Source organism: Bacillus rossius, assembly GCF_032445375.1.
Source record: "Bacillus rossius redtenbacheri isolate Brsri chromosome 4 unlocalized genomic scaffold, Brsri_v3 Brsri_v3_scf4_2, whole genome shotgun sequence".
Classification (NCBI taxonomy): domain Eukaryota; kingdom Metazoa; phylum Arthropoda; class Insecta; order Phasmatodea; family Bacillidae; genus Bacillus; species Bacillus rossius.
Window position 1 is genome coordinate 31,815,602 of NW_026962011.1, and position 18,954 is coordinate 31,834,555.

The window sequence follows — 18,954 nt, forward strand, 5'->3', positions numbered from 1 at the left end:
GAAAACCCAGCAGGTGCTGCAGGTAACTCGGTTCCTCTCTCGGGACTCGGACGCCCCCACTTCGTGATCGATATTCCCCTTCGCCGCTCCAGGGCGCGGTAGGGGTGGCAGTTACTCCCCTCCTGCCCCAACGGGAGATATCCCCGTCTCAGTCGCGTGTGACGTCACCTCCGTGACGTGCCCGCGTTGACGTCACCCCCAGCGCGGCGTCCAATAGGACGATGCTCTCATCGATCCCCCAGCTGAAGGCCCGGCGGCGCCGCCCCTCCACGCTCAACTCCCCTCCGCGCGTGACGTCACGGCCGCCGGCGGGCCGAAGAGGGGAGGCACGGAGGTGCTGACGTCACGGCACGGCGTAGTGGGAACGCCGGACCGGTGTGTGTTTTATAATAGGGTTAGAGGGGCGTTCGAGACTCAGTTCCGTACGGCGCGTGCGAGGTAGCGGATCGCGTGGTCGTCGTTGACCCTGCGGTCGCTGCGTTCGGTCACGGACCATCCGGTGTGGCAGGACCTCGCCGCGACGACCTGTTAGCGTAAACAGGATAATAAACATTTCATTTCCTCCTGAACGGGATTTTCGAAACACGTGTGCGCTCGCCGCCGCCGCAAAACAGTGGTTCGTCGTCCCAGGAGGACAGTGGCCCATGCATGCAGCTGGCCTGGAGCTCTGCCTTCATCGTTCTGGATCGTCGTAGTGAGTCGTCGCCGACTGGGTCTTTGGCGAGTTCGGGCGTCCCGCCGACCAGCCCCCAGGGGCTGTCCGTGTCTCCGGCACCTCCGTCCCCATCAGGTGGGTGCCTCCCCCACTTGTCCGGCCCCCCACCCTCCTCCTGGCCGCCAGTGAGTGTTGTGTGTCCGGCCGCGCCGGCAGTTCGTCGGGAACAGCCGCGCCGATCAGCTGACATGAGGCGCGCGCGGCGTCTCCTTTAAGAGCAGACAGCTGACGGCTCGGAGGTGGCCGGCGCTCGTGCTGCATGCTCCCCGTCACCATTGAGTACTTCAGAAGATACTTCGGGATCAGCGGGTGCCAGCGGTCGCCGCCAGAATGCGCCAGGCGCGCTACGGTAGCCGGCAAGACTCCGCCGCCCAACAACAATTACATTTACGGGGACGGGTTCAGCTGTTTCAAGACGAGAGGAGGCCGCAGTAAGTCATTGCATTCTTGAGGACTTCCTCCGCAAACGAGGCTTTTGGATGCACATCTTTCGTTCTTCTGGGCTCTAACAAATCTGCTCGGGACTGCTAAGCCTACTAACAAGCACGTGTTTCCTATGTTGCTGCATGATCTACTAACAAATTGGCCCCGGTCTTCATGGTGGTAATTCGTCTATAAGAGAGCGCGGAGATAATTCGTTAGAATCTTTCGAGCTCGTTTATCTGTCAACCCGAGAGTAACTAATGCAGCTGGTGACAAATGTATGTCGTATCATGTGTTCTGAGAATGTATTGCGGATTGAACTGTGGTTATAGATGATTTGCAGGCTTCTTGACTAACCGTGCTAGATTCCATGGTCTTTAGCCTACACAATCTTCACATTCCCCGCGCTGTTATCTAAGTCTTGACTGTATTGCAACGTAGTGCTGTTCTAATGGTCGCTGTCTTTGTTATCGGCTAGGACCTCTCTGTTTACATATAAACCGTAGTCCAGTTGCGGCATGGTACCAAAAATAGATCATTTTCTGATGAATGAATATGGCTGGATTTATTTAGAGGTTAAATGACGTCTAAGTGGTGGTAGAAATGGGATTCAATCAGTTGTGATGTCAGAACCAATGAAAAAAATCAGACATCTGCATTGTTTTGCCGCAGATAAGCGGATTTGGCTGTTAAGTCCCTCCCCCCCCCCTTCCCAAGGATTCGTGGAACACGCCCCACCACGTGACATCGAGGTTTGGCGCCAAGCCTCCTACTCCGAATGACGTCGTGAAGTTTTTTACATCTTGGATCCGTGACAGGGGTGCATTTTTGGCAACAGCTCAGCCCGCAGCATGGAAAGAAGAAAAAAAAATGTTCGGACGTAAGCAAACCCTGTGGGGCCGTGGTTTCCTTTCATTTATGACCCCCTCCCAAAACCGTCTCGGTTGTCTTTGGCGGTCTCATTAAAAGCTGTCACGCCAGTGAATTAATTTACGAGCTCAGCGTCTGGTTCGAAGGTGCTCCCTTCGTCTTCAGCGTTTATGAGCGACGTCAAGCCATGGTTCGATCGAGGAATGCCGGCGAGAGAGGCAGCGTGGCGGCGAATTCCCCCAGAACACTCGTGGGGCGGTCGGCTTTAAGGAGCACTCCGCCCCCTTTCCCCCGATCCCCCTCGCCCGTTCCCACGGGCCGTGACGTCACCGCGGTATCGACCGCCGCGTCGCTCCTCTTATTTTACCTCTACGAGCGGTCTCCTCTAACGACCTGCGTCACCGCTGACGTCAAACTGCGCCCCATGCGGCAGTGACGTCACTCCGGCGGCGTCGCGGGGCGCGAAATCGATTTCGCACGCCTGCCTCCCTCCCCTCCCCCCCCCTCCCTTGCTTGCGCCCCCGCGGTGACGCGGGCGTCTCATCCCAGGGCTCGGGTAAGTGGTTAAAAATACTCCGACGGCTCGGGATTAATCATCGTCCGGGTCCGTCAGCCAGCCGGGGGAAAAACAACAATGCTCAAAACAAACACAACACACCTTCAGTGGTCGCTGCTGGATATCGCCTGCTGGACATGATACTACGCGCGGAAAATAAACAAAATAACGGCGAAGCGGTCAGTCCGAAAATAATCCGTTACCGTGGCGATGCCGTCTCCCGCCTCCCCCCTCCGCAGTCATACCACGCCGGGTTGTCTCGCTGGGCGATGACGTCACGCGGCGCTCGGCGCGGTTCCCGCTGGGACCGCGCAGATGGCAGCACCGGTCGTGTTGACGCCGCGCGGAAACAGCTGAGCTCCGGCACTCGGCGTGCGGCGACCGTTACTGGAGGACCGTTCGGATATTGGAGCGCATGGTGACGTACTTGTATTTTCATTTCTCCCGTTACCTTCCACCCTTTATCTCGCTAGATCAAAGAGCAAGGCATTCTAATTATGTTTATGTCTCCCTTTTTTTCGAGCATGAAACTTGATTCCTTTCTTGGCGAACCCGTTTTAAAAATTGGAACAGTTTACCACTGAAATTACTCTGTATTATTCGTCAAAAGGTTTATTAGATTTTAAAGTAGATTTGCGTTGCTATATGTGGTATAATAACGAACTGCCAAACGTTGGGGAAAACCCGTTTTAAAACGCTGGGTATACGTGCACCACACGAACGCAAGATTAAAAGATTGATTTAATGGAAAATTAGTTCATCGGAAAGAAAAGTTAATTACCAAACCATTATAAAAGTTACTTTTTTTTAAATTTTAATTCCAGCTAAGATTGAGAAGGCGTTAACATTGTTAGTTGAAGGAACAGAAAAAATATATATATATATTATCCTCATATCGATCCAAGGGAAAAAAAGCTTAAATAAATATGAGGAATAAAATAATTGAAAACTAATGAACATTAGCTTGAGCTGTTATAAAATACGCGTTTAGAATAAATAACGGACTACTTTTACTGCCAAGAGATTCTTTTTAGTCTTCTTCGAATGAATTTCTGTATTCTGTTAGTTTTTTTCCCCTCAAGTTTTCACTTGGAATACTTATAAGCATTTTTGCAGCCAGCATAAATATGTGAACCAAATTCAAAATGTTTTCAAAGTTCCATGGGTTGTGTTTGTTAAAGGAATTACTAAATTTTTCAACGATGATTTCACACTTAGATGGTTCTATTAGATTTAATTGTAGTCGCTTTATAGTTTTATTTTTTTTTTTCTTTCCAAGTCTTGCAGGCAATGTAAACACGCGACGTAGGAGTAGAATAAAAATATACGCATGTATTCTAAATATTTAGCTTTCGATTAATGTTGTTCTTAATGTAAGCCAAAATTTGTTTAGTAAACGTATTATCCCTCATCTTCTGGTACGTAAAAAATCCTGAGAGAATGAGCTCTGTTGATTCTTATATATTTAAGGGCGAAATCTTTACTCGCGTGAGGTAGGTCAGTGTTTTAGGCGGGAGAACTGTGTATAGGGCGCGTGGTGAATCCTCAGTACGTAGTATTCATTGTTGTGTATTCAATATTATAAATTAAATTGTAAGTGCAGTGTGTTATTGATTTTCTATAGTTTTCTGAAATATTTATCAATCTTTTAATTAATTTTTGTTTCCTTTATAAAATAAGTAAATATTTAAATATAAGCATGTATTATTTATATATTACTCGTATTATCACTCACGTATTATATAGTTAGAATTTTTATATTTTAATTAGCAAACAAAAATTATTTTTGGTATTTTAGATATTATAAATTTAATTGTAAGTGGAGTCTGTTACTCCAAAATTATTCTCGGCAGTGTTTTTTTATTCTGATTACACGGAGAAAATATAAAAAAAAATTAACACGCGCACTTTCTTTTACGGAGTTCTTACGTCATGAGCATCTGCGTCCTTGTCCATCGCACTGAATAATAGTACGTGCTTGTTTTTATATCGCGCATTGTTTTAAATTGCGACAACCGCAAGTCTTTGCCGAATTTACTTAGACAACCTAATACAATCGTGTTAGTAATAAAATTATCTTATTTTGATCTATATTTCAATAAGAAAACAAATGAGTGTAAATGTATAGTATCAACTCAACTGTTCATACCTGACTACAATGTAATAGGGACCAGACAAAGATAGACAACCCAACTTTTTCTTGTACTCTCAGTGAATATTGATTTCGTTTGGTTAAGAAATAAGTGAATTATTACATTAATTTTAATCAAGCCTAGTCTTGACTTATTTAATCAGGAAACCCCATGCCGCAATATGCTTGTTCATATATTGTGATCACTGAAAACTATTTTTAATTTGCTAAACGGATGGGCAAATTTCAACCTTAGTCGGGATCTTGTACTATAGTGAGTTCAGCTGTCGTCCAATAGGCTGACGCTTCTCGGAAAGGTGCACCAATCATAGCGCGTTTGTTGTACCTATACAAATTATTTAATCATAATTAATTTTATTTTTTCGAGTTACATCATTTGAACCAAAAAAAAAACCTTGTGGTATGGGTAGCTTTGCGTGTGTGTTCTAACCTCAAAGGCGAAGAGTTGGCCGAAGTTTCGGTCGACTTTGCAGTCGCTATCTTCAGGGAAGCTACCCTGAATATGGCTAGCTACTTCAATTGATTGTCGACCGAAACGTCGAAAAATTCTTCGCTATATTCCACAATTTAAACCACCTCAGAAAATGGCCGCAAAAGCATGTTATTACAATTAACCTTGTAATATAATAAATAACACACAAATGCAATATAGTGAGTGAGTGCTTACAATCTACATTACACATGCAACAAAATACCAAAAAAAAAAAACTCAAGTTGAGTATTTTAAAGTTTACATGTACGCAGAAGTGTGTACTTCGAGATGTACGTTAAGAATCTGGGGGCTGGGGACGAAAACGAGCCAAGTGCACAAATGGTCGGAACAGCGGCCGCATTAGTGACATTTCCAATGTAATGCAACAAATTACTCGGGAATTAACCCTGGACGGGGGGATAAGAATTTAGGAACGGTGGAGGTATTTCCCATCAATCCACGGTCTAACTCCTGCTTTTGTTTGGGTGGCAGTTTAATTCATAAGAAATTTAGGATGCTTGATTGGTAAATTATTCCAAACAATTTAAAAAATAATCAGATTGTCCCATCCTTTTCCTCCAAAAAAAAATAATGGAAAAAAAAAACAAATTCCGGGGTAAAAATTATAAATGTGTTTCTAAGGAGAGCGCGTTTTGCACAGAGATTTTTATTATTTTAATAATCCCACTGTCATTCAAAATGTGTCCAAGGCTCTTCAACAAACTCTGGTAAAAAGAAAACATAGCAGATAATATCATAAATTTGTGCAGTGAAATTTATTTGCATAACGGTCTTGGCTCAATTTTTTTCACATTTATTTTCAAGCTATTTCAATACACTGTAAAACAAAAATTTGTTTCAACGAGCAAATTGTATTTTTACTTGCGGCGTGTTTGCATAGTTTTCACACTGTTACTCATTATAGTTAAACTTTTTGTTTCTGTTGTCACTGTAGCAAACGAGGTACATGTGAATACTTTTGCATGCGTGTGTAATGTTACTCAAGAGACTTACACTTTAAGTGGTTATAAGCATGTGCCACAAACAACTACTGTTTACTAAGTCTGCTGTAAAAAATTTTTTTTGGAATCGATTAAGTTCATACATTTTGATTTAAAAAATGCATGCTAAATAAATTACATTCAATGAATTATTTTTGTAATTTGAGTAAAATTTTTGTCAAATTGCTGATTGCTTTCATGTTGTTGTTTTTTAGTTACATTTTGGTGCTAAATGATGTTATTAACTTGCATTTTGGCGTTATATGTTATACTAACATGCGTTGCGGTGTTATTGCCGTTTTATCGCAATTCAATATTAGATCATGTTCCTATTTATTAGTCCACATTGTAACAGACTAGCAGGCCAGCTCTGAAAAACGGTTTACGTTTATTTCGCTCGTGTGTTTGAACAACGCCAATTAAGTCACCCCTTGAACGTCTTTGGATCAAGCAAGCGGACGACAGCAAGTATACCGGCGAACGGGCATCGGTGTCGTTGTAGGTACAGGAATTTGAATTCTAGTGTGACGGTAAACATGTTATGCGTAGAGACCGGAAAAATTCGTGGGTTCAATGACATGTAGGATGAACTCCATAGTTCTACGTACACTCGGCCAAATGCCACCCACTCATTGGCTGCTGTGTTTTGAGACGTTACAACGTAGCAGCTTGTGATTCGATAAAGCTATGGTTGGGTGTTTCTCATTGGCCCAGAGTCATCCAAGGTGAGTTGTGAGCCAATAGCAGAGGCAGCACTGAGGTATAACGATTTGTATTTTAGCCTATCGCGAAATGAATTCGCGAATTTTTTCCGGTCCCTAGTTGTGCGGGGAATGGTTCGATCTCCAACTTCGAGTGCATCGAGAGCGTCTTCTAGCTCACCTCCCCCCACCCCCCTCCCTTATGGTCGGCGCGAAGGGTCGCCCCAGCCCTTGCGTGGAAGCTTTGAATATATATACTGTATAGAAGTCGCGAGTGGATAGGATTTACTCTACGTTTTTCAGAAGCGTATGAGAGCAGCTTGGGAACTTCACCGCTGCAGTGCGCTGCCGTAATGCCCTGTATCGTCTTAGTTGTTATTTACACGTTAGAGCGCAGCCCTGTCGCCCGCTGTCATTCCCCGCACCCCCCACCTATCATTCACTGCAGCAGCTCAAGTTCGTTCAACAGGAGGGGGAAGGGGTGTTTGAAGAGTTCGGTACTTGTCCGCTAGGGACCACCACAAGTCGATGCCCTAGAGATGGTGGCGATTGCGGCGGTGAACTAACCAACTACCTCAAAACCGTATTAGAAATTTTTAACCTGGGCTGGCGACTTCTATACAGTATATATATTCAAAGGTGGAAGTCGGCCCTGCGATGCCTCACCAGCACGCTCTCTGCTGATCACTTTCACTTGCTCAAATAATCCTGCGTTAGCGGCTGCGGGACTCGCTGCAGCTTTCTTCCTCTGCATCGGCGTGCATTCGTCGAGTCAGTTCCTCGGTGCCGCTACACTGTCAGCAATCACAGTGAATTCACCGACTTATCAACGAAGAACACGGTTTTTTTTTTCTTTATTTTTAACAAGGGTATTTCTTCTTGGAAAACCAGTTGCCAAACCAAATAACCTGCAAAATTGCAAGGTAGAGCTTCGTACCGTGTGCAAATTTACGAAGCTCTGCCTTGTTGTTTTTACAAGTGATATCGTTGGCAACTGGGTTTCCAAGGATTTTTGCCTTGTAAAGGGTACAAAAAGGATTTTTTTTTTACAGTGAACTTAACACAAACAAACAAAGATTTTATTCGAATTTTCAAAGAACTGGATTTTCGTGTAAACTACGTCGTACTTCGACTTCTAAGCAAAGGCAAACACACACGTTGACAAAGAAAGAGTGTTTTTGGATTTTTTTTTTGTTTTTTTAATATACCAATAAAGTTCTCTTGGATTCGTATTCAAAGTAAGGGAACACAGTGTCCCTAAATTTACGAAGATCCCTGGATAATTTGTAAGAAGCGTTTTTCGTAAACGGAAGGTGAAAAATTTTAACTGACAATTGATGGGAAGATTTTACTGCGAATTTACAACGCTAGCGCTCTTCCTTTTGTTTTCAGGTGTTTGACCGTCTCACCTAATGGCCACTGAAAGTTTTGCTCGAGATGTAAATGTGTTCATAATAATGGTCACTTGCGGGACTTTTTACCGCTACCGTATATTTATTAAATATGTATTTAAGAAAAAAATTAAATGAAACATAAGTATTCAAGGGAGCTTTCGTGATAAATTTTCAAGAAATTTTCCTAAATTATCAGTAATGAAATAAATAACATGGCGTTTGAAACCCAGTTCTGCTCTCCGAAGTTTAACCGGTGATTTCGGTTGATGCGGTTCTTTTACTGGCCGTTCAGTGCATAAATTACACGGCTCCTCACAGCACTGACCGGCGAATATGTGAATCAACTTGGCACTGAAGTGTAACTTGCAGCCTCGTAGAAGTGTGACTTGTATTTAACTGAAAATCAGTTCCGAAGTTTTCGCTAATACTATAGTCAAAAATGTTCGCGAATAGTTTATACATTTTCATGACTAAGCATTGTCGCTTTTTCGGCTTTCGGGGCTCATAATAAAATTATTTTCCAACACGACGAAATGTTTGGTGAGGTAAATTTTAAAATAATGTGTTGTACGATTTCGAATAACAATAGTTTATGTAATGTATTTTTGTAGATTTTATTTATTCGTAATGAAATTTCACTGTTTCAATTTGAGGAAGATATTTCTGAGCGTTTGTAAGGGAATATGAGAAGTGTACATACAGCAATGTTGAAACGCCTCCGCAATGTGAAGTGTTATTGTATTGTAATATATTAGCAGACACTCATGCCATGTCTTGTACTCGAGAGATCAGAGGACGTGGTCTACAACTATAGGTATATTATTTATATATGTACTCACTACTGGCGTGCATGAAGTGGCACTTGGTTAGAATGAAATTTCGCTAACAAAAAAAACTGAGGGTGAATCACAGAAGCATAGCTTCGTTTAGTCTATCGTAAAATCAATCAGTAATATCCCATAACCAGCCAGAGCGAAGAGCACCCATACAGTCATGAGTGGGCGCGGCGAAATTAGCGTTATTGTTTGGTAACAGGATTAAATGCATGCCATTATTCACTTGTATGGCCTGCAGAATTTGACAAACCCGGAGTACTGAAAATCAATAACAAACTTGCAGATATCAAATTACCGAATCACGCGTAACAATGCCAAAAAATTAAACATACCCCATGAAGTAATATCCTGGCAGCGCCTCCGTCGTGAATGTTCAGTTCCAATGTTATAATGTGCAGGCTTGAATGTTCATGTGGGCCGTCTTGAAGTGTTTTAAATAAACGTTTTTAACGAAAGCATTCCCTACGTAGTCTGAACCTTGTTTTTTTTTTCTTTTATTGCAGAAAACAAAATTGCGAATACGCTTACGTAAAGTGTTAATACAGTGAATTTACCATTTTGAGTTACGTATTCTATTTTACGGTATTTCATTAGACAATAATTTCCTGTGTCTACACTGCTGAAGATAGGCTAGTGGTCCCAAATTCGATTTTTCTTTTCTTTCGTATAATTAGGAATTATCAAAAATAAAACAATAATATTATATGGAAAGTGATGTCAAACCTTAAGTATTGGTTTCGCGGTCCACTTAATTGTTTCAATTTTTTGATGGTTTCAGATTATTTTAATAATTATTTTTAAAATTACGATTATACAAGTAATTTTTAATGTTCAGCCATATAAATAATTTTTAATGTTTTCACAATCTGTGACACTTATATTTAAATACCGTGACGAAATTAAAGCTCCGTCTCTTACGCCTTGTCCCCCCCCCCCCTTCCTTTTCTCTTCATTACAATTTTTTGTAATTTTAAAACTTTACCGCTCTTGCGTTCATTGTTCTGTCACGGATATTCAATAAGTGCAGTATGCCCTAATTGGCGTAAATAGTCTCGCATTTATTTGCGCGAATTTTTACACCCATTATATTACACTTAGTGAATATCATTTGAAAATATTTGTGACATAAGAGGAAATACAAAAGCGGCATCGTGTTAAAATAATAAAAAAATAGCCTTTAGAGAAAATAAATACCATTGATATGAAATTATTAACTTTCCATGTGAAAACGAGTCTTACTTAAGCAACAAAAAACCGGGTGTTAACGCACCATCTACAAACCGTTCAAGTTTGATTGATAGTGTGTGATTAAGATTAGTATATAAGGGCCATTACACTTGTCTATTGAAGTTTCATTTAATGTTTTCGTTTTTTTTGGACAGTGAAAAAGGCTAAAAACCTGTATTTCCACTTACGTTTTTAGGTATTAAAAATTCTAAACCTATTATTTGCAAAAGGTATAGGTAAGTGCGAGTATCCTATATATTCCGTATTTCAGCCTGATATTGTAGGGTCACCGCTTCAAGTCCCACCGACGAGAAGACCGCGTGGCGCGTAGAGGCGACGAGACGTGTGATGCGCCAGCCAGTGTCGCCCTTAGCGCCCCCGCGCTTCTGGAGCTCGTGGGCACGGCCAGGCGGCCAAACTGGCGAGTTCAGTGGTTCGGCAGCGAGGTAGTAGCCCTGGGCAGAAAATGACGGCACGAAAGTCAGTGATCCAAGATGGCGGACGCGCTCGGCCGCAGCCCGGCTGCCCGCTGTTTCCAGCGACGAGACGCCACGCCGCGCTTGCTGCGAGATATTATTATTTCCTCGACGACCTTGGCAGATCGGCTGTCGTGTGATTCGTTTTTACTTTGCGTGCGCCACGACCTTTATATGTGTGTGTGTGTGTGTTGTCCCCTCCTCCTCCCACCCTCCCTAAACACCGTTTCCTCTCCAACGAGTTCTTCTGAACACGTTTTTATTTTATTTTATTTTATTGGTCATGTTGGCACGTGCTGTCGCTGCAGATTTTTCACGTCCGCGGAGGGACCGTGGATCGGCGATTTCCCGCCGGATTAAGGGGGGACCACCTTCTGTCTGGGGACCTGCTCCCTGCCCCCCTCCTTGTAGGGAAACTGAAAATAAATGAATAAAACGAGTCGTGAGTGTTTATTTTACTATCCACCTGTCAGGCGCTTGCGGAGAAGGAACTATGTGTTTATTTGAATTTCCAAATTAACAATATGTAGGCCTCTCGGCCACCTTAGTCATTCATTGATAGAGGCATTTTCGCAGAAATAAAACGTGAACGTCTGCTAGATTGCAATAAGATAGGCTCGCGCCAGCGGTTTATTCCTTTCAAACGACGGTCGTCTGAGAAAGAAACCATTGCCTTATTTGATCGAGCCGTTCAGGACGTTTTTGCTACAGCACTGAGTTGCTGTGATTCGTGCGCTGACATAATCGCAGTCCGATGTTAAAGTCTCGAGACTGGATATGGCCCGGCTTAGTCGCTAGAGCTACTGTGTGAGGGGGAAAAAAATATAGTGACTAGCTTATGACTAGAGATCATAACGTTCAGTGAAAACTTCTACCAGACTGCCCTGCAAACAATTATGCGTTCGTGTGTTTATTGTGCTTGTACCGTCGTTATGAAGACACGCTCTGGGAGCCAGCCGTAATCATCCCGCCATAGATAAAGCTGTCGTCTAACTCACTCAGCAGCGAATGAATAGTTTATCATCTCCCGAGAATAAGTAGTACTATTGAGTCTAGCCTGGTAACTAAATACACCGTGAAATTGAATGGTCTCTACTTACACAACGTAATGAAGACACACGCAGTCGTGATTTATATCAATTTGAAAACATCCATAGGTGAATATTAGAACAGTAACACAAGAATGCTTAATATATTTTTTCAATTTTTGTACAAAGTTTTTTTTTGTATTTAGCGCACCAAATAGCAAATAAATTCTGAATTGTACATACAAAATCGGCCTATGCTCTCATTTTAGCAATAAACCCTTAAAGTTAATATACAGCTTTGGAGTTTTTTAAGGAGGAAGGATAAGAAATCAAGAAACAAAACCTTGATATCAACAGTTTTTAGACCAGAATAATTATTTTATCGTTTGACGTTAAACATTTGACTTCGTTAAGGCATTCCTGAGCTTCAATAGGTACCTACTGACTACTGCACGCATTTTCCCCCTTTTGAGTAATTCGCGTTTAGTACGGAATTAAGTTTTGTGGAGGACCTTGACTCTAAAAATACTGGGGATATTATTAATTAAAAATTTATCGAAAACTAAAAGCAACATATTTACGTTAGAAACATTAAATAAACCTTGTCTCTTTTTTTTTTTTTTTTTTGTTCTTGTTAATGTGCTTTCGGTTTTGTTTTTCGCTGCGATGGTTGGTTGCACTGCTAATACTTGACACCGGGTCTTTCTCTGTAATACCTATAGATTACAGATATTCCTTGTGGGTACTATACCTTGGAAAAAATCTTGTTTTTAATTTGATTTGCTCCTAATCACACCACATTGTTTTCTTTTGTAGAATCACTCGACGAAGAAAACCGAAAATTTACACCTACCTATCGGATTGGGAGTATGGTGAGTTTTGTGAAAGCGACAAGACGAATATACTCGATAAAGGTCGATTAACATTAGGTACAGTATGTAAGTCGTAACGTATTTATCATGAACAAGAGTATCGAACAGGTTTGTTGAATAACGTACTTGAATTCTAGGTTTATGTTGACTTTATGGTATTTAATTTTAAATATTGCTGAACTCAATTAACGTATTCTCTAATTTATCAAAATATACACAAAAAATAACACGTAGGTATGTTAGCCAAAAATATCAAGTAGTATGTCAGTTGTTAAAATGCGTTACTTTACTTCAAAAGTAAATATAATATCCTTCGTTATATAAAAAGTAAACTCTTTAGGTCTGTAGCCTAATGAATGTTGAATAAATTATTAATATTGGATACGAAACACACTAAAAATATGTACTTTTCTGTAGAACGCTTTCTGTTTTTTCTAAACCTGTGTTGCACTATCGACGAAATGGTTACTTGCATAATGTATGCCTAGCGTCTGAGGTTTCCGGGAGAATTAACAAGAAAATTCTACGCCAGTAATGACCATTTATTTCTGATAAATCCGGTTATCTTGATCCATCTATTTATCGACCCCAGCGATGGCCATCATGTGAAACCTCAGCCATGAATAGCTCTTGTAAAATAAGGTAAACTGTTTTCATTCACTGGGCCGCTTATCAGTGACATATTAGTTCTTGTTTTGTTTGTGCGTAACCTGGTTTGAATAGACAATACAATCGTGTTTTTTTTTTTATTTTTGCCGCTTGTAGCAGAATTCCAAAGAACATAGGAGTAGAAGATATCTTGATCGCGTTCCTGTTCCCCGCGCTGATTCTCAGAATGGGGAGTCCTGCGGTAGGCGGGAAAGAAAACAGAGTGTCGGGAAGTGCCTGCTGCTGATAAAAAGGGGGGGGGGGGGGAGGTGTGGTATGACGCCATTGGTAGGTTTGCGCCTTCACACCGCCTGACGTCGGAATATGTAGGTCAGCTTGGTTCAGCAGCGCTGGGATCTCTCGGATTGCTGTTAAGAGCCCAGTGTACCTGGAGAAGTTTGGCAATATTGTAAGACATGAAAGCGCGAAGGCGCTAAAGGACCAGTCACAACTGTCCAACACCTTCCAATGTGTTGAGTCAAATAAAGATGGAGCGTTACGACGTCACCGAAAACGTCACTAGCGCGAACCTTTTTTTGTTCGACAAATTGGATGACTTGAGTTTCCATCAGATTTTTCGCATATGGGACGGGTTCTAAATTATGTTGGATGCATTGCAGCCCATCAAAATCGTGCCTAACGAAAACTGAAATGAAATCCGTTTACGTCACAACGATTATTTAAAATAGCGATGAACACATGGGCTATTAAAGAGGTGATAAATGTTAAACAACTGAAATAACTTTAATATGAATGTAGTATGCAGGGTTATTTTATGTGTAAAAATGAAATTTTGTTTCTACAACTTAAAAAAAAATATCACCGAATCTTTGTTTGATTATGTAACGAATATTATTGTAAATTAAATTTATACGTGTTCAAAAAATTTTAAAATTCACAAATATCATAAGTTCAAAAACCGATAACACCTCATATCGCCACCATACATTAATAATTCCACTATTCCAAATATATTTGTAATTCAACTTAGATGGTGAATAAATAGATTTATCAGCAGTCATTTCATTATTAAGGGATCGCAAGTTGGATATTACGCGAAAAACAAAACGTATAGGTATATTTTTTTAATATTTGATGATATACATGTAAGTTTTTTTCGATATAAATATTCAATTCATCTGCCCTCAAGCATTTTAATTTTGTTCTAACACTAAGATATTAAAGTAAATATCTACAGTTACAATCACTCTGCCAGTTTACCCCCCCCCCCTTTCCCCCCCCCCCCCTCCAAATCCCGCGCCCGGGGCACAAGTCCCGTCCGCCTCCCTCGAGTTACGTCCCTGTAAAGACGAAACCATGAAACGTAACGTGTATGAACAATTTTTTTCGCTCTTAAATGTTGTTCGTAATCACTTTCAAGCAATCTTGAGTGTTTTTTTTATAAATAGCGTGTTAAAAGCCGGATCTCTGCTCGCCGATAGGCGACCCTGTCATTCTCTTTGTGTAATGTCATGTCAATCGCGTGAGTGATGACAATTTATGAAGACTTACGCGCCTTTTTACACCCATGACATTGCACTAAGTGAATATATTTATGAATGAACAACAAATGCGAGGGAGGTATCGAGTTAAAACTTCAGAAATATCCCTTAAACAAAATTAATGACGAAAAACCCGAACGAAAAAAAAAATCAGTGAAGCGTATCTATGTGCGTGGCATTAGAAAATATTTCCTTTTTAAGCCATTTTGAAGCTTTATAAAATACATATTACTAAAATTTGAGAAACAAAGAAAAATAAAGTTGAAAAACATAAATCATGCAGACTTCTGCATTCTTTAAGTGATATAGGTAGGTACGCAAATCGTTTAGTTCCCGCATTACGAGTAAAATTCATAAGACGCTACAAACTTGCTGAACGCTCATACAGTTGCATAGTATTTACAATGTTACCATCTCTTTTATAGTTTTTTTTTTTTTTTTGCAATTTTCTGCAAAAAAATGTTTTTTCCTGCGAAATTTTCCCGAACGTCACATTCTTGTTAAAAGTATAGCTCTAGAATCCATATACTTCCGTGAGGATCTAGGGCCACCAGAGCGTTGAGCGAACCTCGTGGTCGCGCCGTAAACTACGTGATGCAGTAACAAACAGGTTACGGTTTTCCTGCAAACAAAATATAAATTATTTTAATTTCACTTGGATTCGATAGTATACGAATTAAGTATGATTTATGAACACGAATTGTTGAATTCATTTACTATTTAAAGAACGAAAAATACCGCAAATTAATAGTTAAACTATAAAAATCAGATTTATGAGAAATATAATTGTTTACAGTCATACCTGAATATTCATCTCATCGGGGCCAGGGAATTTTTATCAGTGGTGGTGGTGGTGGTGGTTGGTGGAGTAGGGAAAAGTGGTTTTGGGGTGGAAGGGTAAAAATGGAGGGACTTTGCAATTGCCTCATCCGAGCCTCGGAATTTTTTTTTCTTTTAAGCAAACTGTTATTCTGCGCTCATAATTTAATATGGTCGTTATTTTTTATATCTGATGTGTCATACAAACGAATGACCTATTTTGCCGAATGAGTGCTCGAGATAAAAATGTGAAGAAAATTTGGTGGACTAAAAATTGTATCTGGGCACTACACCGCTTAATTTTCTACAACATTAAATGATAAAACTGACGGTTAGCCTACAGTAATTTTTTCTAATGATTATACCTTCCAACGAGCAATTTGTCTAAGAATCACTCTCACGTTTCCAGTTAAACTGGATATACTATGATAATGATATACTTGTATGTGATTGGATATCCAATTATCTGACACGCCCCGCGAACTATTGAGCCAAAGGAAAACATTTAATTATTGAGCAGCCGAATTCCGCGGGGCTGTCTTTGAACAAGAGCGTGGATTTTAAACAGAAGGTGGCTGTCTTTGAACAAGAACATGGCTTTTAAACAGAGATGGCTGTTGATGAACAGCTGTGTGTGTAACGAGTTATCGAGTGTGTGTGCTCGAGTCAAGGACCGCCGAAAGAAACTTGAACCCCATTAAAAATAGGGGGGGGGGGAATAATGTTGTCGGACCCCGTGCCTACCGCCCATCACTCAAAAAAAAAAAAGAACTCACAATTTAAAATAAATAAAAATATAAAGACAGCAGATATGACTGTGGCCGTAACTCTAAACGATATATGTGCGTATCGCACAACTCGCAAAGTTTTTAATGAATTATATTAGTGAGGACCGCGTACTTTTCGCGGAAAGATATTTAGACAAGCTGTGCGTTAAAACATTTTAGCGTGGTCTGTGTTTCGGGATTGGCTGGCGGGTTTATTTCAGGTGCATGTCTGCTGTCAGTAATCCAATCACGGCCAAGCAGGGCAATGGCTTGTTCTCGCAGCAGACGACCGCCAGTTTCGAGGAAACAATCGCTAGCGCGGGCATACCTTATTGCAGTCTAACGAGCGATTTCGTAAAAAAATGCATGCCCTATTTATAGAGACCGGGAAAATTCACGAATTCATTTCGCGATAGGCTAAAATACAAATATAGTTATACCTCTCAGTGCTGCCTCTGCTATTGGCTCACAACTCACCTGGGTGACTCTGGGCCAATGAGAAACACCCAACCAAACCTTTATCGAATCACAGGCTGCTACGTTGTGGGACGTCTCACAAGACAGCAGCCAATGAGCGGTTGACATTTGACCGAGCGTAGGTAGAACTATGGAGTTCATCTTGCAGGTCATTGAACCCGCGAATTTTTCCAGTCCCTACGCTATCTATTAGCATTGAATATATATATATATATATATATATATATATTCAATGCTATTAGCGATAGAGTCGTAAATTTCGCGTCCTACTGTCAAGGTTATTTCAGGCATCAAAACAAATCTCGTAACTAAAACCGGCCCCCCTGGTGGCTGGGGATTTTGCCCCCCCCCCCCCACCATCTCTTTCTCGTAGGCCTTGTGCTCGACTGTGGAGGCTAGCGGGGATCAAAAGGATCGCGAGGTGACTTGGTCTGCCTGTCTCTGCCCGTGTTCTCTGTACGGTCCGCGACAACTTTTTTTTTTCCATTGCTGTGAGGATATGATTTTTCACGAGTTAATTGTACATTGAAATATATGTCCTCTGTAAAAAAAATGTGAAAGAGTATTTTCAGTACTCGCCAGTAATGTGTAAACATTTAAACTCGGTAACAATCAAACTCATGTGTTCTCATGTTGTTCATGTTGCAAATATACTTATAATACAAAACCCGGACACGAAATTTATCTTAAAATTCTTTAAAATAATGCCAAAGTTAATGAATAAACTGATATATAAAATATTCACTTATCAAATTCCAAAATTTGTGGATGCGAATTACACTCATAATTTCTGCGCCTGCTGCTAGAATTCGCTGCCTGAATAGTAAACGTTGCTTGTCACCATCCAACGCAGAAAGAAATCAGAAGCACGAGAAAAAAATATAAAATAAAATAAACTATTAGAAACGGCTCTAATAAAACTCCAGCTTTGGACCTGATTTTGACAAGGAATTTTACTAAAATACTGCCAATCTTGAAAATATTCACTAAAACGCTAATACTATAAAGTTTCCGCACACGATAGAAGTTATACTTCCATGGCATTTCTAAAATATTAACCTGAGACATTTTAAAATCAGTGGCGTAGCCAGGATTTGTGTATGGGGGGTGTTAAGAAGCATGGCCCCCCCGTATTAAAGCGGGGGGTCCGGGGGTCCTCCCCCGGGAAAATTTGGATTTTAAGGTGTAAAATAGTGCTATTTTAGCAGTTTTCGGTTCTTAAATTTAAATATTGTAATGGTAAAAATTTTATTAATTTTAATATGAAATTTGTTTGACGAATAAGAAATTAATTATAGATTTGGTGCTAAGGGGGGGTTTGAACCCCTAACCCCCCCCCCGGCTACGCCCCTGTTAAAAATACATACTATAACACTAAGTATGTATATGTTTGTATAGTTTATTTATTGTTTAAACGTCTAAAAGCAGTCTGTAAATACTGTCTACAAACAAACCTTAACCTAATGGAACTGATTCAACATTATTGTTATATTATAATTTTATTAAAAATGTAAAATAGATTTCAGTGACAATATCTCAACCTTGCCCCTTGAGGTTATTACGTGCGCCCTCTGCCACTATGCTACTAAGCCTCTTAAGTATTTTTAAACTCGTGATTTATTATATACTATAACTATTTTAGTTTATCAAAAATATAACATGGTAGTTTCACAACCATAAAGTTTCATTTGGCACACCAATACGTTTGGTATGTCCTATAATGTTTACGAAAGTGACTATATACGGTTTTTTAGTTGCTACACGTAGCACATAGGGGTATTTCAACGATCCAAGCGGCCAAAAGTCCAGTTATCAAAACAATACACATTTCTACGATAATGACTACCTGAAGTGCAGGACACTTCCGAGAACTAAACCCAGCCATTCCCGCTCCCCGCTCACGCTTTACGCACCGTTACCGTCAGTCGGAATCTGATCGTATTGCTTCGTGTAGGTACGTTTTCTGTTCTCAGAGCTCTTACAAAAGCTACACTTCAAAAGTGAAATTTAATGTTTTT

The 18,954-nt window shown here is 40.7% G+C and overlaps 1 protein-coding gene across 4 annotated transcripts in view; it reads left to right on the forward strand.

The window, feature by feature from the left end:
- The first annotated feature begins 446 nt into the window (after nt 1-446).
- LOC134541943 (probable nuclear hormone receptor HR38) overlaps nt 447-18,954 on the forward strand; it is a 77,996-nt gene continuing 59,488 nt past the window's right edge. For 2 of the 4 annotated variants that reach the window (XR_010076704.1, XM_063385695.1), the window contains exon 1: nt 699-1,146. Coding sequence is in view for 2 of the 4 variants with exons in the window: in XM_063385695.1 (XP_063241765.1) it covers nt 975-1,146 (172 nt within the window). In the remaining 2 variants the exon portion in view is untranslated. Of the gene's footprint in view, nt 1,147-2,931; nt 2,983-18,954 lie in introns of those variants that run through there. The other 2 variants (XM_063385696.1, XM_063385698.1) reach the window with 2 other exon arrangements.